At 43.5% G+C, this 26,045-nt stretch overlaps 1 protein-coding gene across 4 annotated transcripts; it reads right to left on the bottom strand.

The window, feature by feature from the left end:
• Window positions 1-5,692: 5,692 nt before the first annotated feature.
• CHDH (choline dehydrogenase) lies at window positions 5,693-25,843 on the bottom strand. Of its 4 annotated transcripts, none has more exons than XM_048487662.1 (8): window positions 25,735-25,843; window positions 20,033-20,825; window positions 17,065-17,216; window positions 14,138-14,267; window positions 13,907-14,041; window positions 9,594-9,736; window positions 9,040-9,142; window positions 5,693-7,640 (listed from the first exon to the last, which is right to left on the bottom strand). In XM_048487662.1, exons 2-8 carry the CDS (start codon window positions 20,778-20,780, stop codon window positions 7,222-7,224), a joined length of 1,830 nt encoding a protein of 609 aa, XP_048343619.1. In that variant the 5' UTR covers window positions 20,781-20,825; window positions 25,735-25,843; the 3' UTR covers window positions 5,693-7,221. The 4 variants fall into 4 exon arrangements, with proteins under 4 accessions (XP_048343619.1, XP_048343622.1, XP_048343620.1 ...); XM_048487665.1 differs by having other exon boundaries at window positions 25,529-25,793; XM_048487663.1 differs by lacking the exon at window positions 25,735-25,843 and adding an exon at window positions 25,062-25,169.
• Window positions 25,844-26,045: the final 202 nt, after the last annotated feature.

Raw genomic sequence — 26,045 nt, 5'->3', positions numbered from 1 at the left:
ATCCCTGTGCATCTTCTCTCTCTCCTCTCTCGCCGCCAGCCCTCCAAACGCAGCTGCTCTTCCATGCCCTGGGATGTCCCAAGCACTGTATCTCTCTCCAGCCCAAGGAAGGGAACAGCCCAAGGAAGGCAGCTTTCCGGTATGGAAAAATATGCCCTGAGGAGGAACATTGCCCTGAGGAGGAACATTGCCTCAGCAACGCGTGGCCGGGTCCGCTAGTATTCTTATAAAATCTAGTTCATTTACTGGTAGAAAAGGGGTGAATGCGATACAGCATAGTCAACATAATCAGCACCTATTTAAAGGTCAAAAGAACTGAAATCTCAGACACTGATGCTCTTGTACTACAATCCTAGACAGACTTAAACCTATTCAAGTCCATCAAAACCTATCATAAGATCCTAACTTCCAGACCCTACAGCCTTTGCTTTTGGCCTCAATATAACTCTCCAAGATGGACACAGACTTGCAGTCCTTCTTGTTATTGTCATTTTTTTCATGATTCCCTTGCTGTGATCAAGCTGGCACATGAGCCAGCATTGAGCTCAAACACCTGCCTCCACAGGACTTGTAGTGTGAATTAGGATGTGCAAATGTAAGCATATAAACTCAGCTCGCACAAGCTGTCTGCCAAATAAGAAGGATGCAGTAATGTCTGTATGAATACACCTTGGTTCAGACTACAAATTCTTTTCAGTGTAATGGAAAGCATACAAGTTCCAGGTTCATTCCTTTGGCCCAGCACATATCGAACCTGCATCTGGGAATGTAGGTGAACTACACTTAGGATTTCCAAGAAATGAAGCACATTACTTTTAACTTGCCAGGCAAACACATTTGGAAAGTTTCTTGTTACCTAGGTCCAAATTAGTCACTATGTCTGGCTTGATGGATTGGGGTTCCTCTGACCCATTTCTGATATTTGCACAGCCAAACTTGATGTTGGGGTACTAAAGTTGCTAATTCCACCAAAGGCCAATTTAGTCTGGGACCAGCAGGGCAAAAAATAGTTATGTTGAGGCTATTTCGGCTCAAAAATAGTGCTGAAATCCTGGTCTTCCAATGCTACAGTCCTGAATTCAATCAGGACGTAGCACATGTGGGAATTTTGGCTTTCTGGTGTCACATTTGGCTGGACAGGGGAAATCCTGACCCGCTTAATCTAATTTATTTGCATAAAGGTAATTACTTTATTGGAAACTCCAATTTGTAATATAAAATGAAAACATCCTACAATAAACACAGTGCTGGATCTGGATGCTAAGTATTTTCTAAGTAATAACAGTCTTGAAGGTGAGAGAGGAGCATTATTGTCCATCTACAATCATCATTCCTATGATCTCTATTTCCAGTGCTTTCTAGATTCTGTAGTTTCATAAACCTATCTGTTTGATCAGTGATGGTATTTGGACAAAAGGAACGAGTACAACCATGGGAAATGCATCTATCATGCCACCTTCAACTCCTGTAGAACCAGTTGGTTCTCAAGCTGAAGACAACTTTGTACTTCTCCAGTGAAGCCAGAATCCATCACAATCAATTGGGCTCTTAGGCTAGCAAGAGCTGGACATGTTCGTTTCTACGGATTACTTTATATTGGGGTGGAGTGGAATGGCCACCAGTAGGCCTAGTAATGTCTCTATTCTTTACCTTTATACTTTTGGATTGATTTAAGTTAGCCATGTAGTTTGACATACAAATTCAACAACCATCACCTTAATGACTGAGTTTTAACAGCTGACAGTGTGGAAATTACATTAAGATATAAACAACATCAAAGACTGAAAAATGATTTGCACTTCAAATGGTGCAACATGAATGGTTGTTATTAATGACAGCCTATAGTAACATCGGGGAAAGCAATGGCAAACTACCCCACAAAGAGGTTTGCCTATAAAATCACTGCTCGCAGTGGTACCCCAGGGTCGAATACGACTGAAGGGAAAACTTTACCTTTACTTTATAGTAACATATGCTAATATCATACTTTAAGTAGATGCCAGGCAAATAGGATAAGTAGCAGTAAAGTCTGTTGTATGAACAAATACAATGGGCTCTAGAAAATGGTGGGTGAATGGTGCCCACCAAGGGGGCCAGCCCCTCCTGCCTTTCCTCCTCACTTGGCCCCACATCACCAGCTCCCTCCTCCTCCTCCTCCTCCTGGATGCCTACATTGGCATGCAAGAGTTAATGTCGCCCACCAAGGAGAGAGTGACCCTTCCTGCCTGTCCTCCCACTCTTGACCCTGTGTCGCCAGCTCCCTCCATCTTTTCCTACTGTTCCTGGATGCCTGCTCTTCTTCCCAGATGCCTGCATCAGCATGCAATAGTTAACAGTGCAGTTGCAGCCACCAACAGTCATAACCCTCCTATGGGAGCAACCTGCCCCTGCTCCTCCTCAAGCTGCTGCAGACAATACAGTGACTGTAGTTATTCAGCAGTGGGGGATAAAGGTGAGTCTGCAAGTGAGTGAGTAGCAGCCATATTCCACTGTTTTGTTCGTGTTGTTATTTATGTGTTCTGGGTAAAACCTTCCCCCCAACCTGTGTGTGTATGGTGATTGGCTGGAAGTGAGTTGTCGCCACCACAGCTATCCTTTTATACAATAGAATTAGCTACAAATGGTAGGTCATTTTAACTAATAACTTTCCAGTCTTGTACCAGTAACTCATGTATATGTTAAAATTGAGATTTACATGTGGACCAATGTGTGAACAAGTGACAGCATTAAAACCAATACTAATCAAACCATGGGGGAAATAACTGAACACAAACCAGTACCATGCAATGTTTACAAATTTCTTTCCACAGCATGGAAAACATAAACCTACATCGCAATGCAGTTATTTGTATCTACCTACAAGTTCACATGCATTTTATGATAACATAGCTAGATAACCTCTGCAGTTAGGTAAACAATCCCAGCTTTTCATAAAACCTGGCATACAGTGGTATCCATTTCCACAAATAGCCTGACTTTTAGTGATCTGAAATATTTTAAAATGACTTACCACATCAATCACATCCCAGTGGGACAGCACATTATATATGACATTTAATATCTGTTCAGTCTAAAAGCCACAAAGGTGATCATGCTATGCATCTTTGTTTTGAATGCCCTGAGTGCTGTACTGCAAAATCAGCTTCCACGCAGTAAAAGGTGCAAAGTCTCCCATGCATACTCACATATTATCACATTGGTTTTAAGATACAAGTTTTACATTGATACTGATTAGCAAATTGCTTTGTTCTCCATTTAATGAAAGAACATATATCAGACAGATTAGTTACCTGGGTCCTCCTGAGACAGACCTTACTGCTATCACATCTGTTCAGTGGCGTTCTTATTCCAATACACCATTCTTTCCCTCTGTTAATTACAATGCTTCACATTATCACTGCTTTGCAGCAAAAGCAGGTAGCAGGACCTGCTTAGAGCCTCTGCAGTTGTCCTTCCAGTCAGCTTTTGAGTCAGCAGATTTTTGTGTGTGTTTTCCTCCCCCCCCCATGCTACTTTTCTGAAATGATCCCTCTTTCTGTATCCCCAAAATGATGAAATTTATTCATGTACTGCTGTAATGTGTGAGCTGACTGAAATCTCATTGCTTTCTAAGATCTGTTTAACTGTTAGAATTATTTCATTGATGCAGCTTATATTATTTTTAGTTGTTTACCTGGGTGATTTCCCTATCTTTGATGCCAATCGGAATGGCTTTTCCTCCTGCTTTCCCATAGAATCACAGTGCTTCCAGGAACCTTGGTTTTCTGCCATCTTGGCCAAATCTGCTTGGTTCCAACATTTTGGTAAAGATAACAGCAAGGCAAGGCTGGCTGTCATGTGGACAGGAAGCAGTGCGGGGATTTTTAAGGGTTCTCTCTTTTTGATTGGTGTCTTGACATAATAGTATGTCAATCACCCTTAAAAAATCAGAAAGCTGCCGTTGGGACTGGGACAGGGAAATGTGAAGAAAGCTGCCTTCTGAAAGCCCCATTGCTGTTGCCTTTTGTCAGCAGCTGAAGCAGTATTAGGGCTTCCACAGGGTTCTGCTGGTAGCAAACACTGCCCAGCTCCCAACTTCTACTACCCAAAGCTGGTAAAGCTCACCCAGCTCCAGACCTCTGTCTGAAACAGGAAGAGCAGACAAATATGCTTGTGAGACAACACTTCATTTGATTTGGGAGGAATGTAACACCCCACCCCCACCCCCGATTTTCTGCAAACCCAGCAGGTCTCCCAAGTTGGTAGCAATATCCACCTTGGGTAAGGGAGCACATTTGGGAAAGGGAGCACATTTGGGAAATTGATGTATAGATGGGCCCAGCAAGACTGTGTTACACCCATAAATAGTTTCTTCTTTTCTGAAAAACTTCATTCCTGTATTCCTGAGAATACTCTTCCAGCTTCCATCATGGTTACAAAACCTACTACATCCATAAACCACTAGGGTTAAGTCTGTCAGGTAGTGTTTTGGGGTAGAAACCACACCGGTAGAGTTTCACATCACACTTTTTTGTTTCTGGCCGTTTCCGCACGGCCTCCAGTCGCCCCCACGCCGCCAAGAGTTCTGGCGGCGTGGGGGCGCAAGCCCGTTCGCACGCAAGCGTGCGAGCAGGCAAAGCGGAGGACGGCAGGCGGCTCCGCACGGAGCTGCCTCTTCCCCCTTCCCCGCCCCACTCACGGTGTCCTCATCGTCGCCTGCTGGGCGTCGCAGCCCCGCCCACGCTGCCCTCCGACCCCTGGAGGTCGGAGGACAGTGTGGGCGGGGCAATTGCGATGCATTGCAGGCTTAACGCACAGCAGACACCGTGAGTGGGGCGGAGATGGGAGACAGCGTCTTCCTGGCGGCGCGGTTCGCACCGCGCTGCCGGGAAGACGCTTCCTCCCCAACAACAACCCTTTAAAGGGTTGTTGTTTAGGGCGGCCTGACGCCGCCCTGGGGGAAGGGAAGCGGAGTCAGGTTGCCGCTGCTGCCCTGTGCGAACGGCGGCCTGGGGGCGGCGTTTTTACCGCCCCCAGGCCGTCGTTAATGGGCCGTGCGGAAACGGCCTCTGTGTGAAGACCCAAACTTTCACACCTCCACAATGCCGCAGAGATCCACTGGATCCTGGGGACATGATGACGGAATGGTATGTTAGGCTGCAGCAGGAAGGGGAGCTATGTTTGCTTACACAAGTTCTACTCCATTCACATCCTCATTCACTCTATTAGGCACAGTCCAGCAAAAGTTATCCATAGCTAAATGCAATTGAGTTCAGCAGACCAAGGACAGTTGTAACTAAACCCTATTCTATTGCTTTCAATAGAATGTTAGAAAAAGTAATTAACTTTTTGGGTTGTGCCAAAACCATCTAAATGTCAGAATCTTGATCTTAAGTCTCATTTGAAAAATTCTGATTCACATTTGTATATTATTTGTTTATATATTATGCTGAACAAGGCTCAAGCACAACCATGATTCCAAAGGTGGATTTAGTTCACTGTACGATTTCAGTTTTGCTTGTGATTATGGATCAAGATTCAGGACTAGTATTTTGCCTTTAGATTTGAAGTGAACCACACATAAAGCGGGTTTATTCAGTGTGAATCAGCAGAGGATTCTCCTCAAGGAAGTACTGAGCCAGTAAGTGAACTCTCTTGCAGATACAATGACAAACAATGTTAATGAAGGTAGCTAAGCTTAAAAGATTATAAAGAGAATGGGCTAAAAACTATTAAAAAGCAGGCTGCTCTTAGAACATTTCTTAAAGTAAAGTAATACTTAAAAAAATCACAAACATTCACAGCTGTAAACAACTAAAAGTCCTCTCATAGCAGCCTTTGTTACACATATATATTATATAGATGATTAAACTATCAGCTCTAACGGGTTATAGAAATAAAAACTGGAATTTCAAATAATTATACTGGCTTTAAAAAATGTTTTTACAGGATTCTTTATTCATAAGTTATATGTGTCCCATCCTGAATGCTTGAAGAATGAACAAATGTGAAAAGTAAAACATTAGATTTCTTACTCTGACATAACAACCTCATCTAGAGGCCACTGCTGTGCCAGACCCTGAGGTTGTAATAGCCTGAAATCTCCATGAAGCAGGAGGTCCCTTCAGTAATAGCAAACTTAGAAAAAAAGATATTCCCTACTTCTCTGTGTTCTGTGACAGAAGTTGGGGATCCCTTGCACATTTGGTAGTCAGGGAGTGGTGGGTTTATTCTAGAAAGTAATAATGGCTAGGCTTTCCTTTCAGACTAGCAAGGAGTAATGTTTGGCAATTTGAGATAATGAATAAAACCGGGCAAGGTCTAGTTATATCTAGATGCATTTTCCTTGCTTTTAATTTACTATATCCTTGAATGTACTTCTCAGTCATGTAAAATCTGGTTTGATGGAAGTTAAAGACATTATTGTATCTTTGTGAAAGACTATTATCAAGTCCTGTGCAGAGATTTGTGCATATGAGTCTGCTGAATAGAAGCTTCACTGGTAACGTTTCCGAGTAATATTTCAGTTTCTTCCTAGTTTTAAAATGAGAATCAAATAATCATAAAAGTATGCTGATTTTATTAAAATACAGGGTTCAGTTAAAACTCGGCATTCAGCTATTACCTGGTCCTCTGTATATGTAATTCACTGACATACATAAAAATTGTTAAGGGATCATATTACTTTTAGGTATATTTGTTTAACCTGAATTATTCATTACATTTAAGTAAATTATCAGGCCGTAAAGTGCAGAGTTCAGAACCAAAAGCATTATGCCCACAGGCCAATATCAAAAGTATCATTTAATAAAGGGGGAACATGGGACACAATCCAGAACAAGTTTGTTGGGACTAACTCCCATCAAAATCCCAGTTTGTATTTTTTAAGGACTAATTTCCATTATTTAGCTTTGAGTAGTGCTTTAAGTACTTGCAGAATTGTTCAAGAGTTGAAGTGAATTACTTCCCTCCAGTTCTGCATACACTGAAATTAACTATATCATACTGGTACTCTCAGTCTTCTTGGATAGCACGCTTACCTGCTCTTACTGAAAGATACAGCTTAATTGCTTTTATAACACAGCTTTTTTTTTTGCCTGAAACTAAAGAGTGTTGTGGAAGGGAATTTCATATTGTTAACATATCAGTGGGCACATTTTAAAATTCTTATTCTCAAGACCAAGTATAGGATGAGAATTCTACCTGAAACCAAAATTCTACCTAGTGAAAGCAATGGGAACTTTACCGCTGAGTTTCCACAGTCTTGGGTTTATATACAGGAACATTTTTCTCTTGAAGAGATGGGAGTCCCTTGATTATATCAGCAGCTTTCTCTGCTACCATGATGGTTGGGGCATTTAAATTCCCACTAACAATACTTGGCATTATTGAGGCATCAACAACTCTCAGATTTTCTGTTCCTATAACTTTTGTCTGAGGATCCACCACAGCTGTAGAATCAGAACTCTGTCCCATTTTACAAGTGCATGAAGGATGATAGGCACTGTCTGCTTTTTGCCTTATGAAAGCATCTATCTCTTCATCAGATTGCACATGGCTTCCTGGTTGAATTTCAGGCCCACGGTACTGTTCAAAGGGCTTCTGAGCAAATATCTCTCTAGCTAACTTGACACACTGGCGGAATTCAAAGATGTCTGTTTCTATAAAAAAAGAGAAAAAAAGATTAAGAGAGAGAAAGGGGCAGGGATTCAGAATGTGTTCAATACTTAGCAATACTTTTGACTGCAGAATACATTTATTTATTTAAAATATTTATATTATGCCTTTTTGATCTGGCAGGTTCATACAAACAATTTAAAAATCAAAATGTATACAAAGTTACAATAAACAAAATCAAGCACTTATTGTTTAAGACAAAACAAAGAGAACCAGCAACAGTTCACTGTAAGCACCCCCCCCCCCCATCCCCTTTTAGACCTTATCAGAAGTTAAATGAAATAAAATAAATACTAGGAATTTGGGCATTCCGTATCTCTGATGGGGATGGAGGGGTGGCATGCCAAATGTCCCCCCCACATACAACTGAGGTGAGTGGTGCCTGGATCACAAGGCCCGTCCCTGCCCCCCCCCCCCCCCCCCGGTACACCGGTACTCCCAGACCCAGGGTGTTCAGGGCTTTAGGGATAAGAAGCATAAAAGAAGAATTTTTTTCAGAGTCCCACAAACATCTCCCTCTTTCTGTAGCAGCCAGGTTCAGCTGAATGCTGCCCAACACTAAGGGATGCTCTCCCTGTGCTCCTTTGGCCACAGAGCTGATAAGTGGCTGACTTAGGCAAGTCAGCCTCATATCATCACTAGATGTCTCAAGGGGCAGGGTTTCTGGCCCATCTCATTTTTTAAAAAATTCCAATTCATTTATTTATTTTAGAACTTAAAAACAAGAATTAAAGCCACATGTTTTCATTTATTCATTTTCAAACAAATAGCCCCAACACTGATGAAAGTTGCTCCCAACAACCAGAACTTAGAGTGAGTTTACCCTTGCTCCAAACTTGGCCAGTGCTTCATACGTCCAGCTTCAAGACCTTATCAAATCATGTCTGTTTCAATAAGCTTCACCTTCCTGATACTGTATGAAGTAGGTGAAAAAGGCACTTTCTCACAGCCAGTTAGAGACGATAAAAGTAGAGACAATAAATGGGAAATGGACTGACAGCTAGTGAAAGTCCTTCAATACTGGTGAGTTCTGGGCTACAGTTTTTCAGGACATTTTGGATCAGGAGAAATGCATCAACAGTCTTCAAAAACCAACATTTAATTTTATTGTGTGCCCTGGACCATTTCAGGCAACACGGTTCTATTGAGTTTCTACCCACTTGGTGACTGAAAATTTTATCACACTTTTGGAAAAAATTGTTGTCTGAGACCACCTTATGAATGTGAAGGATATGTGCCATATTGTACATAATTTGAGATAGAAAAGGGGATACAAGACCCAGACACCACCTACTACAGGTGGCATGCAATAGCAAATATTTAATGGTAGACATTTCTGCAGGATAAAAAGGGGAGAAACAACACAGATAGCTCTTAAGTTACCTGTTGACAAATAGTTTGCTTCAAGGATGGGATGATCCCTGGGGTCCGAACTTTTCAGCTTCAGCCACCCCACACTTGTACTCCTCATGGGACCAATATGAACCTGCCATCGTCCAACAAAAGATAAATAGATGCCTTTCCTAATCCTATGCAATTTTGTAGTTAAGAAAAGCTGCCACATAAAACACTTTCCCCTCTGAAGAAATCTGTTGTAACGAAAACCCACGCACACTAAAAATAAACTACATGATCACAAAGATACACAAATAATTATTATTGCTTCTTTAACTTCTAAATATAAGAATGCAAGCTCAGCATCATCAGAAGACTTCTGGAAAGGATCATTATCCCTTGAACAAAGATTAAAGAGAAACTGAAAATTAATCACTGATCATTGTGGAGAAATTCTGGAGGATTCCCCAAAACACCAAATGACTTTTAAAATTATTTTGTTACAGGTAAATTGATGAACTTACTCCTAAATGAGGGATTTATTTTTGCATCCCCAAAACCAAAGCCCTTCTGCTTAGTTATGTCATTCCCGTATCACTCACCTGGTATGCTTCCAGCTGAGAAGCAGTACGTCCATGGTCAATCACCTGAGAAGGAAGGAAGTGGAACTGAATATCTGGATGAGGAACTCCTGCTCGACTTCTGATAAATCCCCCAGTTTCTAAATGAGCAGTGGCACCATCACCTAGAGAGTAGGAAAACCATAGAAGAGATGAAGAGATTGCACAGAAGGGAAGAGTTGAGATTTTAAAAAAACCTTTCCCATCAAAACAGCCTGTGTCCTGCAATACACACTGCTTATCACTTCACCAACTGTGTCAGTAACTCATTTAAAAACTGATAAATCAACAAAGAATACTTCAAATCTTATTGAACCATATTAGCAGAAGAGGATAGCATCTCTGCCATCTCTGATAGTTCACATACAACCTTGATACTAGAGCAGCTCCCTAACAGCAACCAATTGCAGCTTAGTAAGATCTTAGAATTATTAAGCTCCATATAACAGCTACACCCAAACACAAAATTTCCCACATAACAACAACAACAACAACAACCTTTATTTGGCATTTAAAAATAGGTTCTGGAGCGTTGCCAGACATTTTTGAAATACAAATAAAGAGTACATTCAAAGCGCAGACAGGAAGACTGTATATAGCAGTATACATTACTTAGAAAGTTCTGTCACTTGTAATAGAAATTTTGCTACTTTTTCCAAGAGCATGACATCTGTGTTGTTTAACAGAAGCTCCACAACAGAACAGTCAGAGTCACTTTCAGATTTGTCTGGGGCCAGCCTGGGAGAGAAATTCCTGATGCCCACGTATCTCGGACAGTCAAGAATAATGTGAGCAAGAGTCTCCACTTGATTTTTACAGTGTGGACAAACCCAATCCTGGAGAGGGATGGATAAGTAACGACCCTTTGTAATGGCCGATGGGAAGGTATTGGATCTGGCCCTTGTGATAATCCATCTCTGTTGGGGTTCAGTTAATAATTCAAGATATTTGGCTATGTGCCCCTGTTCCGGTATTATTCCAACAGAGAGGGGTGAGAATGATTTATTTGCTTGCCCCAACAAGATATGATATTCCTGTTCTAGAAGTCTACTTTTTAAGGTTCGGAAAATCTCTCTGGGTGTCAGCATACAGAGATCTTCAAGCAATAAACCTATTGAATAAATTTTTGATTTGAGAAGTTGATAGCATTCGGAGGCAAATAGGTCTGGGCATGCAGTGTATATTAAACTGCGCACATCAGAGTTAAAACATAATTCGATCCAATACTTGAATGTATTCAGCCATGCTCTTGTTTCAAGTAGGTTTTGACCAGTTTCTAAGCATAGTACAGCATATGGTACAGAGTGTGGTAATCTGAGTATTTTATAGAGCCGTGATGGCGAACCTATGGCACGCGTGCCACAGGTGGCACGCGGCGGCCTCTCCTTGGGCACGCGAGTGCCCAATCTCCCCCTCCCCCTTTCCCCCTCCCCCTGCCAGAGTTGGCTCCCAGTCTGGGTCATCAGAGGCGCCAAGAAGGGCCTCTGAGAAAGGCAGTGCGGGAGGGGAACGCCCCAGAAGGCACTGGGGCACCAGAGAACCCCAGTGCCTTCTGGGGCGTTCCCCTCCCGCACTGCCTTCTGGGGCGTCCCCCTGATTCCCGCCCGGTGCTCTCTCCACTATATGCCAGAGGCCCAGAGCGAGAGAATGGGGGAGCTTCAAAGGAACGGGAGGTGAGCCGTTTTATCTTGTAAGCCTTTTAGGGGGGGCTGGCGAACAAAAGGAGGCTCTTCGTCGCTTCACTGTGAAGTTTCCTGGAAATTCTTTCTCCTCTCAGTGCCTGCAAACAATCCGAGCCCAGGGCTCCAGTTTGCCTCCTTACGCTTCTGCAGGGACGGGGACAGGGGTTGGGGATGGGGCGGGGGAAGCGGGTGGCAGCTCCAACGCTCCACTTTGCAGACTTTGCTGAGTGCAGAACTTTGACCCTGGGATCCATCAATGCACGATCCACCAGAAAGAAAGGAAAAAAATCTTTCCGTCCAGTCAGATGGCTCCTCCGCCTCGGCTCCTTCTCTCTTTCTTTTCACTCAATTCGCTTTGCAGCATCTCATGGTGCTCTTGGTGCATCCCATGTGCAACCACATTTCAACAGGCAAAAAAATGTTAGGGCGCTGCAACTGGTGACACCAACGCGGCTTCACAATTCAGAGTGGGGCAGCTGCAAGGCATTAGCAACGAGCCGCACAAAAAACACCGAATGGAGCCAGGGCAAGCAGGTCTACTCAGGAGTTAGGCGCTACGTTGTGCAAGGGAAATGACTCCCGAGAAAGCCTGCGAGTCTCCACTCTGGTGGGATGCACCATCCAAGAGCACCATGCGGAGCCGAGGCGGAGGAGCCATCTGAATGGATGGGAAGATTTTTTTCTTTCTTTCTGGTGGATCGTGCATTGATGGATCCCAGGGTCAAAGTTCTGCACTCAGCAAAGTCTGCAAAGCGGAGGGTTGCAGCTGCTTTGCAGACTTTGCTGAGTGCAGAATCACCCTCCCTGGCCCTTACTCCCAAGTAAGCGCACTCATGCCTTACAGGGGCATAGGTGGGGGAGAGAGACGGAGGGGCCGCTCGGAATGCAGAGCCAGAAGCGGCGGTGCGAGAGGCTCATCCCGGGACCAGGATTTCGCCGGCTCTCTTTGTTACAGCTACTGGCGCGAGGCGCTTGGCTAACCAATTTTCTCCCCTGGGAAGGTGCAAGGGTGGTACTGTGCGCTCGAACTCCTTTACTCCTCCCCCCCCTTTACAAAGACGAAGGTGTAATAATCCCAAATCTTTCCACAACATCGCTTTGTTCCTTTCTGTTTAAGGGTGGGGTGGGTGTTGTTCACTGGCCCCTTTTCCGGGGTGCGGGGATGGGGTTGCCAATCGGTGCATCAGGGCAAATTGTTGTGGGTGTCTCGGCGGCCGGGGGAGGGGGCGGACTGCTGTCAGCTGGAGGTGCCGAGATGAGGCAGCCTGTTGCTTCTGCTTGAGTTTGCTGGAGGGGCAAAGTTGCAGCAGCGGGACATGCATGTGGGGGGTGGGGGGAGAGAGCAAAGGGACGGGTTGACTGGGGGTGTTTACTCGGCTGCTGCAGGAGCAGACGGGATGCTAGTCAGTTCCGCTTAAGCACCAGCCTCGGGTAGCAAGGAGATGGATTGTCAACAAAAGCCACGGTCTGTGGGCGTGTGCAGCTTTAAAAAAATTTTTTGGCAAGGAGTTCCCGTCAGACTCCCTCCCTCCCACCTGCGTGGCCCTTTTGTGTCCCCAGTGCAAACAGCTCCACTCATGCTGACCCCTCTCCCGCTTTTCTGCCCTATAGTCGAAAAGAAGTTGGAGGTTTGAGAGAGGAAGGAGTGGGGGAAAGGGACCAGCTTGCATGCGCAGTTGAGTGGGAAGAAGGTAGTGTGACACATTAATAGGAGCATCTTCGATGGGCTCAAGAGCCTGGGTGGTTTTTCACTCGTTTTCTCCAAGTAGCAACAGCAAAAGTGTAGATGGAGACAAGAACTCCACATATAAAATCACATCACAGAGCATTTTTCCTTTGGACAGGAGCCAGTGTGGTGTGAGCACTCCCTTTGGATCAGAGATACACTTCACAAGTGTTACTGCCAGTTTCTTGGGCTTTCAACTCCTTGTTAAACCATAGCACAAAACAGAGTTCCCCCCCCCCTCTTAAAATACATGTTTACTCGTGTATTAAGATACTGATTTGCTCCTACGGTAAATAAAATCATGGAGCTGATAATTGTACCAGGTTTAACTAGTGAACTGATCTCTGTCACCTGGAGATCAGTTGTAATCTCAGGAGATTTCCAGCCACTGCCTAGACAAGAGGTTGGTAACTACACATATTGTGCAACAGTAGCTGTTCTTAATTCCATCCCTTCCCCTGGAAAAATGTAGGGACACTTTCCTTTGGCTAGGTTGCAATAACAGTTCTAGTTATTGGGAGTCAAGAATGTGGCACCCAAAGGTGATTACTGCCTTGGTCTTTTTGCAATAGAAATCTGCCATTACCAGGGGCTTGGTTAAAATGCCGTATTGGCACTTGGCAACGCATAAGTGGGTTTTGAGTTGCAGTTTGGGCACTCGGTCTCGAAAAGGTTCGCCATCACTGTTATAGAGGAAACCAGATTGTATTCTTTCAATGGACTTGTTCCATGCAGTTATCCATAAGGGAACTCCATAGAGAAGTTGCTGAACTACCTTGGAGTTGAAAACTTTTAGAGCTGCTGGGACATATCCCCTTCCCCTGGTGTGAAAAAACTTTACCACTGCTGAATTTCCCACATAATAAAGTATAGATTTTAAATCATACCAGTAAATTTCCACAACCATTCAAGACCAATCTTTATCATATTAAGAGGTTTCTGTGCTTTATAGAGAGTTAGAGGCTGAGTGCACTTCTGTTGTATATACACTTCTAAATGGTCTTGAAGATTTTGGCCAACTCCTAGAAGAAAGAACAAAACCACCAAATGTAAGCAAGCAAGCAAACCATCAATGAAAGCCAAACTATACTGAGACAAATGCTATCAATCATACAAACCTGAAAGATGACAAACAACAGAGATTCCTAATTTTTTGAGGTCACTTGCATTGCCAACTCCAGACAGCATAAGCAACTGTGGGGAATTTATAGCACCTGCACTTAAAATAACTTCCTTATTGGCAAAAACCTGAAATGAAAGTAAATAGAATTATTTTAGGAAAAGTATTCAGGTCCTTTTTGGAAAAAAAGCTTTGTCATACTGCTTATGCACTTGTTTGCCATAGGTCCAAGGTTATTGGAGTCCCGCCTGCTAGTCTACTTAACATTCATTGTATTATTTGAGCAAGCTGTCCTGTCCTTGGTAGCAGTTATGCAAGCATTTCCTGAAAACCAAAACTAATTGGACTTTCTAAATTTAACAGCATATGCTGCTTTCCAAACTTCAAACATAAACCCCAGTTTTCCACTGATTTGCCTAGAGTTGCCTACCTCCATCTGAAACCTGGAGTTCTCCCAGAATTACAACTGATCTTAAAGATCACTTCTCCTGGAGAAAATGGCAGCTTGAGAGGGTGGACACTATGGCTGATTATGCTCAGCAAGCTTCCCGCGATTCCAACAAGAATTTGCCACAGAGTCTTTATTTTGGGGCATGTTCAGTATTATTACCCACTGCCCTGTTTGCATTGGGGTTGGCACTGCCCATTGGCTGGCTTTTTGCTTGTCTGCAGGAGAGGAAGATCTCTGCAATCTCCTCTTGTTTTCATGGGTACTCTATTATGCATGCATGCTTTAATTTATAATGTAATTTTCAGAATCTCATATAGATGTATCGAAATATCGATATACAAAGATGAACTATTACATAAAAGTCTTGAATAAGGCATCTGCACACTTTGCCCAATCACTGATCGTCTTCAATAGTGGGAAGTGATTGAGAAGTAATGATGGCATGCAAACAGCAAAAGGACAGCCTGAACTACCTTTTGCTAAGATCCTCAGGTTCCCAATTGTCCCTCTTCCAATGTAAGCACCAAGTGTCAAGACTTGGTGCTAAGCATGCGTGATTGACCCAAGGTTATCCAGTGAGAATCCATGGCAGAGTGCAGATTCAAACCTAGGTCTCCAAAATCCTAACATGAAACTCTAATCACTATACCACACTGGGCTTACATGTAGTGGCTATTATTGAACAGCAGTGAACAGCTGGGTTTGGGGAAGTCACAGAAGTTGTATGGTAGCAAGCAAAGCCCAAAACAGCCATGGGAAGGGGCCTGCCTTTGACAGAAGGTTCCAAAGCTAGCAATACAGTTATGGTCTCCTAGCAACAGCTACCAAAAGCATTCATTTCTAAAAGCTATAGGCTCTGCTTCTATTATTTTGGGCCCTTTATTTTTATTTTTTAAATTCCAGATTTTTCTGCAAACCTGGGGCTTTACTCAGGTTTGCAGAAAGATTTGTCTTCTCCATTTATGACTCCAGCCTCCAGATTTAAGCATATATAAGTAGGGTCACACTGACAAGCAGATATACTGTTTTATTTAGATATTTATACCCCACTTTTTCTCAATCAGAACCCAAAGCAGTTTTCAGTATTCTCCCCTCCTCCATTTTATCCTTACAACAACCTTGTAAGATAGGGCAGACTGAAACTGACAGAGTGAGAATTTGCGGGGGGGGGGGGGGGCGGCGACAGTGAAATACAGCGTAAAAATGTACAAGAAAAAAAATCAGGCCTCCAGATCTTGGGCTGCTGAAAGAGTGAGAATCTGAACATGATCTCCTAGATTCTAGTCCCACAAAAGATTGCGCAAATTACAACACCAAGAGTTTCTTGTATCCTTCATTAGATAATCCCCCTTCACTAGATAATCAGAGAACACAGCAGGACATGAAAGGAAGTGAGGGACAGGAAAGAACTCTGCCAGTAGTCCTCAGGATCCAACCGAATAATCAGAGGGTTGTAAAATTATAAAAGGGTATAGAAAGTGTGAATATTGATAATTTATTTTTTTTGCTCAACACACTCAAATTCATGGTCAATCAGATAAACTGACTGGCAAAACTTTCTGAGAAAACAAAGAGTACCTTCTTCACATAAGGCACTAGTAGCTTATGACATTTACACAAAACATGATGACACCTACTACCCCAGCAGTACCATCAAAAGGTCTACTTAGAATCTGGCATATTCAATATGGCTTACTTCCAGGGAAATGTTCTTAAGATTGAACTGCAAGTTGATTTAAATAAGGATTAGGCAAATTCATAGAGGAAATGTTTGTTAACATTTATTAGCCGAGATGAGCCACCGCCTCCCATGTTCAGATGCAGTGCGCCACTAGCAGCTGAACTCTGAATCCAACAGGGGGATGATACTACCACCTGATCTGCCTGTAATCTTCTGGCTTGCTAAAAACAGAATCCTGATCTGATCTTTTGTTGGGCACAGCAAAATTGTTCTTAACTTTTTATGGTTTGTATTCACCAAAGCTAACTGTACAGTCCACACAGGCGCTTGCAAAATGAAGAGAGAAAGGAGGACTCAAGCAAACTAGGTCCCAGTGCAATCTGACATTGAAGGAGAAAGCCCAGTGGAAGCATACTAAGTTATCTGAATGGGTTGGGAGCAGCTCCATCACATTATTTTAGCAATGACTCTAGATTTTTTGTTTGTTTAAAACATTTTATGCTATCTTTCTACCTGAACAAGGTCCTCTGTTGAAAACATAAAACATCAGAACAGTGCAATTAAAAAACGGTTTTAATAATTCAGTAGAAATATATAAACAATCAACATCAGAACAAGAGAGGAATGAATGAACTTGAACTGTCACATTAGACATTTGCAGTAAAGGAGTCACTTCCAATAGCACAATAAGTTTGCCGTTATGATGATATAACAATATTTATTTTTATACTGGCTAAAAATATTCATTTCTTTTAAGAGGGCTAATCTTTAAAAAGGAAATAACAATCATTACCCTTCTCTTTTCCCCATCTTTAACATACTCGATGCCGATGGCTTTTGTCCCTTCAAATAAAATTTTTGTTACAAGTGTATTTTCCTCTGCTGACATGTTTGGACGCGATAAAGCAGGACGAAGGTAAGCACTGGCTGTGTTCCATCTTTGACCTATAAGATACATGTTTTCATTTAACATCAGCTTTAGCCAAAATAGTCTGCACTCTTTCAGTGCTCTACAAATAAAACTACAATCTTTTAATTGTCTATCATATAATTTATCAAGGAAAAGTAAAGCTCCAATCCAGCAAGGATGATCCAACCATCCACAGCAACTGTTTTTCACATATAACCTCTCCCACAGATAGCATGCAAAAAGTTGCTGCTGAGCAGGCAACACAGGCAACACAGAATTTATGTGAACTGCTCACATCCAGTTCTTAGAGACATACATGCAGTGCTAGCCCCCACACTACAAGACCCTGAAGACAACAGAACGCTCCTTGCCTCTTGCTGTACTCGCAGAACACAATTCAGGCACCCATTCTACTTAAACTGCTGTTGGAGCTGATGGGACTGATCACCTGTTTAGGGCACAAAAACAGAGAACTGGCAACCCAGAATGAATCAAAGTAAATCAATCAAAGTAAACTGTGTTGAGGCTGAGAAAAAACTTGTGAGAAAACTCACCAATTACTTTCACTATAGCTAGGCCCATTATGCACCAGGTGACTGTTGCAAGGTAGGGACAAATGTCCATCGCAGCAGAATTTCATGTACAGATGTATTTCCCTGAGCCCTGATTTTCAATATCCAAGCAACACAACTTAAAGCGCAACTTTCATTTTCTTCACCACCAGAGCAGGGGTGATTTGCCAGTGAGCACAGCTTTTCCCCAGACATCTTCCCTCTGCCCATCACCAGCCCCTTGCACTCCCGTGAACATCTCTCCCCTTCCCCCTTTACAGATTTATTACTTCAATTTTTGTTATTTATTATATTGATATATTGATATAAACAGAGAATCACTACAAAATCGCTGTCTTTTATTGTGTTTGAAAGCCTCTAAACAGCAGATCAGCCATTTCCCTTGAACTCTCACTTCCAGAGCTGTTGCAGTTAACAGGCTAGTGGGGGTGGGTGGGGGACATCTGTAGGATGAATTACAAATAGTGGGCTAATCATTTAATAACAAGCCTCTCTCTCGTCCCACAGCGGCGGCAGCAGGAAATGTGTGTGAAGCTGGGGGGAGATATATCATTTTAGGACATGGTCCCCTTCTTCTGCAGAGTGTGGTCCAGGGAACTGTTTCCCCTCTTTATTTTGGTGGGGTATTTTTGGAAAGGGGCTACACTATCGCTATAACTGCAATCAAGGTATATTGATATAACTGCCATTTAAAGGGTTTTAATAAAACGCTCAATGTTGCAACTACTGGATGTGATTAAATCTGTGCCTTTAAGAGGGAGCTGACGGCCAGAGTTAACAGAACCAGGAAAAGCAGAGGTCCACTAAGACTTCAGCAAGCAAGTCATGGAGCAGGCAGTGAATGCCTCCTTATGTGTAAACAGAGAAATAAGAGAAGACCACACTACAGCCCCACTGTGCAGCTAAGAGCCCCGAGGTAAGTGTTCCATACATAAAGGGCTTTAGTCATAGGCAGTAGCTCACTAGTTGTTTCTCAGCCTCAACATGGTTTATTTCACTAGAGCAGCAGGATTCTGAGACAGCAGCTGCAAATGTGATTCCCTGAATCCATGCCGTCCTATCCTAAGACCAAAAAAAATCTCTCCAACTTAAATGGAAACAGATGGTGGAAAGTGCTGTGAAAGGTTTTCTAAAGTTTATATGAAATGAACAAGAACCTGGCTATCAGTTTGCATTCTTTCTTAGCCAAACAAGAGTTTCCAGTGAAAAGTCCATTGTCAAGAAGCACATGCTAGCAAAAGGTGTTTTTAAAAAGAAAACCAGTTAACTAGTAATCCCAATTGTTAGTCCAAATTAGAAGACCTTTGGCAAGGATCATGATTAATATATTGGCCTAGAGAAACCACCCCATTTTTCTTCAGAATATTTACAGTTTTCCACAAGGAGGAAGACTGGATTTTGGGGATGCATATATTCCTTCACTTAAGTACCAACTGCCTTCAGACTCCCTCAAGTCATGTACATGTCTAACTGGATTTTCTGTTCCAGTACTGCATATGACTTGAATGTTCACTGTGATCCCTGAATATCTGAACCAACAACCCACATTTCCCAAAGGGCAAAACAGGGGAGAAAAAAACTCTGGTGAGATAGTGTGAACCTTTTGTATGATTTAGGATTCTCTGGTATTGTGGCAGGTGAAAACTGTATTACACCCTTCCCACATTTATTTAGTTTTAAGCGCCTCACTTTTTCCATGTCCAAAATAGCTTACATAAAGAGAGTAGACATGCAAATGTTAGGTCCTAGACTGTAATTTTGCTGTGCTCTTGCACAAAAATCAGAATTCAGTATCCACTTGGAAAACAAATTATTGGGGGGGGGGGGGGACGGGGACGGGACTGCGACATTGTAGCATTCATATAGGCCAGCTTTCAAACTCTCTTCATTCAGGAAATATTTTTTACATCAACTTGTCTAGTGTTTGAGTTTTAGAAGATATTGGGTTACCTAGTATGTTATATTACTAGTTCATATGAAAAATTGGCAAGCCCTATTAATTACCCTGCTTGAACAAAAATTATGAACCCTAACAGTTCCTTACAGGTATACACTACACAAAGTTAGTAATAGTTAAGCAGTATTTTGGGCGAGGTTGTCCAAGTGACAGCTATGGTTAATACTTGGTTAGGCGACCACCAAGGAAGACCTCTAAGCAGAAGAAAGCAATGGCAAACCACCTCTGTCTGAATCAGTCTCACCTTGAAAACTCTATGGGGTCACCATGCCAGCTATGAATTGACAGTAAAAAAAATCCACTCCTTAAAAGGAACACTTACCTTGGTGTATGGTCATATCCATCCAGCCAAAGCCTTCTTGCTGAAAACCATTCATATCATCTGTGAAAGGATATCCAGCCTGCTGGGCTGCATCCAAGAATGCATGGTGAAGGGGATTGTTAGTTTTTCCCCTGGACACATGAAGTGGACCATTCCCACCTCGATAAAGATCAGCACCCAGCTCATGAGTTTGTGCTTTCTTGAAATAAGGTAAACAAAATTCATAATCCCATCCAACAGCCCCTTCCTTACTCCACCTGTTATAATCTTCTGCATGGCCCCGAATATATACCATGGCATTGAGGGATGAAGAGCCACCCCACACTCTTCCTCTGGGCCAGTACATAATTCGATTATCCATGTGCTTTTGTGGGGTTGTATGGTAATACCAATTATATCTCTCATCACAGAGATTGTAGGTTAATGCAGCAGGCATGTGAATCTTCCACAATAATCGTTTGCTGTGAAAGAGCGTATCTTTTGGTCCTGCTTCTAGTAGCTTAACAGTGTTGTCATGATCTTCAGTCAGTCGGTTGGCTAACACACATCCAGCAGATCCAGCTCCAACAATTACATAAGTAAAACTGTCCACGTCCCTTGAACTATTTTGAGAAAATGAATGAGTAGTTTTCAGTTTTTGGACACTGAAGATTTTTTTCAGCATATCTGCTTTAATTAATAATTCTCCTATTCCATGCTTTTGCTTTGAAAAACAACATGCCTGAACTCTATTAAGTAAATAAGACATCTTTTCCTATGTGCGCTCCAGGCATAAACAAGATGGGGTCAAAATCTAAAAAAGGTTAAAAAAAATCCATTAGTATAATTTGTTATAGCATTTTATAACTGAAATAAATCATTCTAAAGAGATTAAACAAATATATGCTGAATCATAACATTATCCTTCAACTCATGTAAATCAAGAGCATAACTGCAGTTCCAGGATGTCTTCTTGATAAAAGAAAGCATGGCTGTAGCCAGTGGTGGGATTCAGAAGGTTTGCACCACTTCCGCAGAACTGGTTGTTAAAATGGTGCTTGTAACAACCAGTTGTTAAATTATTTAAATCCCACCACCGGAATCGGTTGTTAAATTATTTGAATCCCACCACTGGCTATAACTATCACCATTAAGAAAACTTGAGGGCATTTAAATTTCCTTTAAAAGGGGAGGTAACTTTACTCATTCTTCCCTCTCGCCACTATGTCATTGCTGAAGGCTCTGATTCCCAGAAACCAAATCTGGAAGAGGCTCAGCGGGTTGCAACAAGAGGAGGAACCAGCAAACATTATTGGTCCTTCTTAAGACCAGTGATTTTAACTGCACATTGATTTTAAAATTATGTGCCAATTATTCACCCTCACAAAATATTTTTTCAGAATTCTGTTTTGATATGAAATACACTTGACTGCTTTATTATTGACCCATGCAGGATTCTTTTGTTCATTGTTCTGTTATGAGTTACTACATGCATTACTGCAAGTTGCTTTTATTTTGTGAACCACAATTATTTTGAAATATAATCTGACCTTCAAGCAGTGAAGGAAAAAGTTGAGTTTGAAAGAATAGAGAATCCCAATGAAAGCTATATTAAAATAAACATAAAACCAACCAACAAGAGAAGGGGAGGTGCGATCACATGTGTGTATCTAATTGCAAAGAACCTTTGTCTTTCTGTCTCTCTCATGGGGAAAAGCAGATAAATAAGTAAGTAAATAAATAAATAAATGTTTTCCTCTCCGCAAGAAGCTATTTTATTATTATTTGGCCTACTGTTCCTCTTAAAGAAAAAAGGAGCTCAGAATGGTTGTGAATGGATCTCTATGTTATCCTCACAACAATCCTTTGAGCTAGGTTAGGCTGAGAATGACTGCTTCAATGTCACCCAGCAAGCAGGCATTTGAAACCAACTCTCCCCTGTTAATTCCAAACTACTACACTACATTTAGTCCTAGGAAGGGACTGGAGGCACTCTGGGAGAATTTCTGATTGAAAAGCCTTCCTACAAATCTACAGCTTCCTCATTTCCTAGACCAGTGATGGAGAACCTTTTCGAGACCGAGTGCCCAAATTGCAACCCAAAACTCACTTATTTATCGCAAAGTGCCAACATGGAATTAAATCTGAAACACTGAGGTTCTTTAGCTTAGAAAAAACGGTTGGCTCCTGTGTTACGTTATACATTTGGCAGTAAGCTTGGTGAAGCAACTGTACAACGCTTCGAATGGGTGAATCACAACCCTAGGAGGGTTTACTCAGAAGCCAGCCCCATTGCCAGCAACCGAGCTTACTCCCAGGTAAAGGATCGTGCCCAGGCTAGCCTAGATGTGTGTGTGCGGGGGGGGGGGTGCTTTTCCGCCCCCCCCCCACATGATGAACTCTGTGCACCCGTGCCCACAGAAAGGGCTCTGAGTGCCACCTCTGGCACCCGTGCCATAGGTTCGCCACCGCTGTCCTAGACAAACCAAATATCCTCAGTCTGCATCTCCTAAATGAAGAAAATCGCAAATATGCGTTTTATATTCATTACAAAAAATTTCCATCCATCATATCTAGCATCAATGACTTCTTACTGATACAGACATTAAAATTAAGTCAGTGATTTGGGTGGGTTGTTGCTCAGCTTTTTAACAAACCTAGATACGCACTTTGGGTTACTTTCCAGTTAAATGTCATTACCCATTGATATAAGGAAATTAAAAGAACAGAGTAGGGTGAGCATTATTGCTGCAAACATATTGAAGGACACCACAAAAGGGACTTTACGTCAGGACCAATACTCAACATCAGCCCAGGGACGTAGGTATAGATTTTTTATGGGGGGGTTCGGGGGTGGGGCCACACCCCCACCCGCCCCAGGCACATGGTGGCTAATGCCCTCAAGTCCCACTCCTGGCCTACTCTGCTTATATAAGCAGCTCTTCCTGATATTAGTCGGGGATGGCAGACTCCCCTGCCCTGCCCTCCCCTGCCCCTCCCCTCAGGGCAGAGGCATAGAGGGAAAATGGAGCCTGGTGATAAATCTGAGTTTTGTGCCCCCCCCCCCCAGGCAGCCGCTGTGATGCTGGAATCCACCCCCCAAACAGCATCACTTTCAATGGTGTTTAAACTAGAGAGCCCAAATTCTCTTTTTAAACTCACCTTAAAGGGAGAATCTGGGGTCCTTAGTTGAACAACATTGAAAGTGAGGCTTGCTTCAGGGTGGATTATCCCCCACCCTGAAACAGCATCACTTTCAATGTTGCATAATGGTTAAGAGCAGGTGCATTCTAATCTTGAGAACCAGATTTGATTCTCTGCTCTGCCACTTGGAGCTTCGTGGAGGCCATTCTGGGGAAATCGTATTTGGGGACTGTGCACTCCCACACACGCCAGCTGGGTGACCTTGGGCTAGTCACAGCTTTTCTCGAGCTCTCCCAGTCCCACCCACTTGCTATGGGTGTTTGCTAGAGGGAGCAAGGGAAGGAGATTGTAAGCCCCTTTGAGTTTCTTACAGGAGAGAAAGGGGGGATATAAATCCAAACTCTTCTTCTTCTTCTAAACTGAGGACCTCAGATTCTCCCTTTAAATCCATGCCAAAGATGGTATATTTAAAAAGAGAATCTGGGGAAATTTGGGGGGTGCCTGCTGTCAGGGGTGCAATTGTTAAGCTAGAAGCACTAAACTTTCTGGGTTTCTTTAGGAGTCTCTCCTAATTATACCACCCAGGTTTTGTGAAGTTTGGTTCAGGGGGTCCAAAGTTATGGACCCTCAAAGGTGTAGCCCCCATCTCCTATTAGCTCCCATTGGAAACAATGGGAAATGGGGGCACCCCCTTTGGGAGTCCATAGCTTTGGACTCCCAGGACCAAACTTCACAAAACCTGGGTGGTATCAATAAGAGACTCTCCTGATAACACATCCCAGGTTTGGTGAAGTTTGGTTCAGGATGTTCAAACTTATGGACCCTCAAAGGTGTAGCCTTCATCTTCTATTAGCTCCCATTGAAAACAATGGAGAAGGGGCACTCCCATTGGGAGTCCGTAGCTTTGGACCCCCTGGACCAAACTTCACAAAACCTGGGTGGTATCAATAAGACACTCTCCTGATAATCCCTCCCCGAGCAGGCTTCAGGAAAGCCGATTTTGAGGGTCCTGTGCTATGGACCCTCAAAAGTGTAGCCCCCATCTTCTATTAGCTCCCATTGGAAACAATGGGGGATGGGGGCACCCCCTTTGGGAGTCCATAACTTTGGACCCCCTGAACCAAACCTCACCAAACCTGGGTAGTATCATCAGGAGAGTCCCCCAAACAATCCCTGAAAGTTTGGTGCTGCTAGCTAGCCTAAACAATGCACCCCCTGCAGGCCAAAAACCAAAAAAACACTAAAAATGTTTTTAAAAACCCACAAACGGGTGGGCAGGGCTTCGGACATGAAGGTGGGGGGTTCAAACCCGAGAACCCCCCCCCCCCTTACCTACCTCCATGCATCAGCCTAGGCCCTACAGGCAGCAGGGGCAAGCAACCAGTCCACGGCTTATATTGGGTCCCTTGTGAAAAAAGATATTTTGAAAAGCAGGCCAGGTGCAGAAGAAGAGACAAACAGGAGACAGTAAACGTGCTCCAAGCCTCCAAGCCCTAGAATAATGTTTCTGTTAGAAGGGGCCGTTGTGTCCAAACCCACGACCACCACTGACTTTGAGGAAAGGGAACTTGCTCCAGCAAATGCTCCAAGATCCTCCGGGGAAAGGACTTTTACTTTTAGAACCATCGGCTGTAACAGAAGCGGCCCGTGGGCTCGCCACCGCAGGCGCCAAGCAGTTGAAGCTTTGAGCCCGTCTCTGTGGCAACCCGCCTTCCCCCGCCGTTGGCCTCGCGCCTCCTTGTCACTTCTTCCCGCCCCTTCTCCCCCATATCCCCTCTCCCACGTCCAAGCAAGCACTTGTGAAGGCCCGCCGCCCGGCCTGCCTGCTGCACCCACTCACAGAAGCCACAGCGGCGGCGCTTCTTCGGCTTGGCTCTTTAGCACCCCTCTCAGCCCCTCCATTCACCTGTGACGTGCTTGGGGGAGGCACTTTCCTGACCCCCCGAATAAGGCCACGCTGACGGCACCTGGCCGTCCAACTTTGGGAAGTGGCGGACTCCCGGGTGAATGGGCCGGACCTTTGGACCCACCCGCCTCGAAACTCCTTCCCCACCCCGCTGTTCATCCATAGGGGGTTGTTGTGGTTCCTCCTTCTATGAGGAGATTGGCACCGTCGCTCTAAGCTGGGCAAAGGACTGAAGAAATGAATGGCGCCCTCTGTTCCGCGTCCCACCCCCAAAAGACAGCGAGGCCTGATTGACACATGCCGACCAATAAGCGTGGGAATGAGCGAGGCGTTGCAGGAGACGGTATCATGTCAGACTATAAGTGGAGCGTCCCATTTTGGAATGTGTACCCTTATGGTAAAAAACTTGCTCCAAACGGAAACCCGGCACCGCGAGTGAGGAAAGGGGCTTGAGCTTTTCTCCTTACTTGCTATACTAGCTTTGTGCTTTCAGGGAGGGTTGGCTCGTTTTGGAATCTGGACCAGCGTGCAGAACGGCCGTCTGAAGAGCCCCAGCGCCTCAGCATTCTTCTGCAAGCCCAGTCTCGCGCTCTTTTAGATCTTATTTTGCAGCCTTTGTGTTCCTCTCCTCTTTTGTTTGTGAAATCAATCTGCACCAAAGTTACGAACTCACTTTTTTCTGAAGGCTTTATTTAATATTAACTTCGACAACCGTTAATCGATCCTCAGCGGGCTTTCTTGCCTACTGTTTTGGACGGCATGTAGAGTTGCTTTGTTGAGGGTTCTCTTTCTGTTAATATGTAAAATAGCTGCTGCCGGTGGCTTCTGTTTCAACTGGGCGGGTGGGTGGAGAGTCTATTTCCTTCACAGTCGTTTGCCTGCTTAATATTTCCCTACCCAGTCATACTGAAGCCAGGGCAGCAACTTTGCATGGCTAACAGAGGTGGGGAAGCAGAAAAAAAGTCAAAGAACTACACCGTTCTT

The sequence above is a fragment of the Sphaerodactylus townsendi genome, linkage group LG03 (assembly GCF_021028975.2).
Source record: "Sphaerodactylus townsendi isolate TG3544 linkage group LG03, MPM_Stown_v2.3, whole genome shotgun sequence".
Classification (NCBI taxonomy): domain Eukaryota; kingdom Metazoa; phylum Chordata; class Lepidosauria; order Squamata; family Sphaerodactylidae; genus Sphaerodactylus; species Sphaerodactylus townsendi.
Note: the sequence above shows the minus strand (reverse complement) of the source record. Positions and strands in the feature narration are given on the sequence as shown.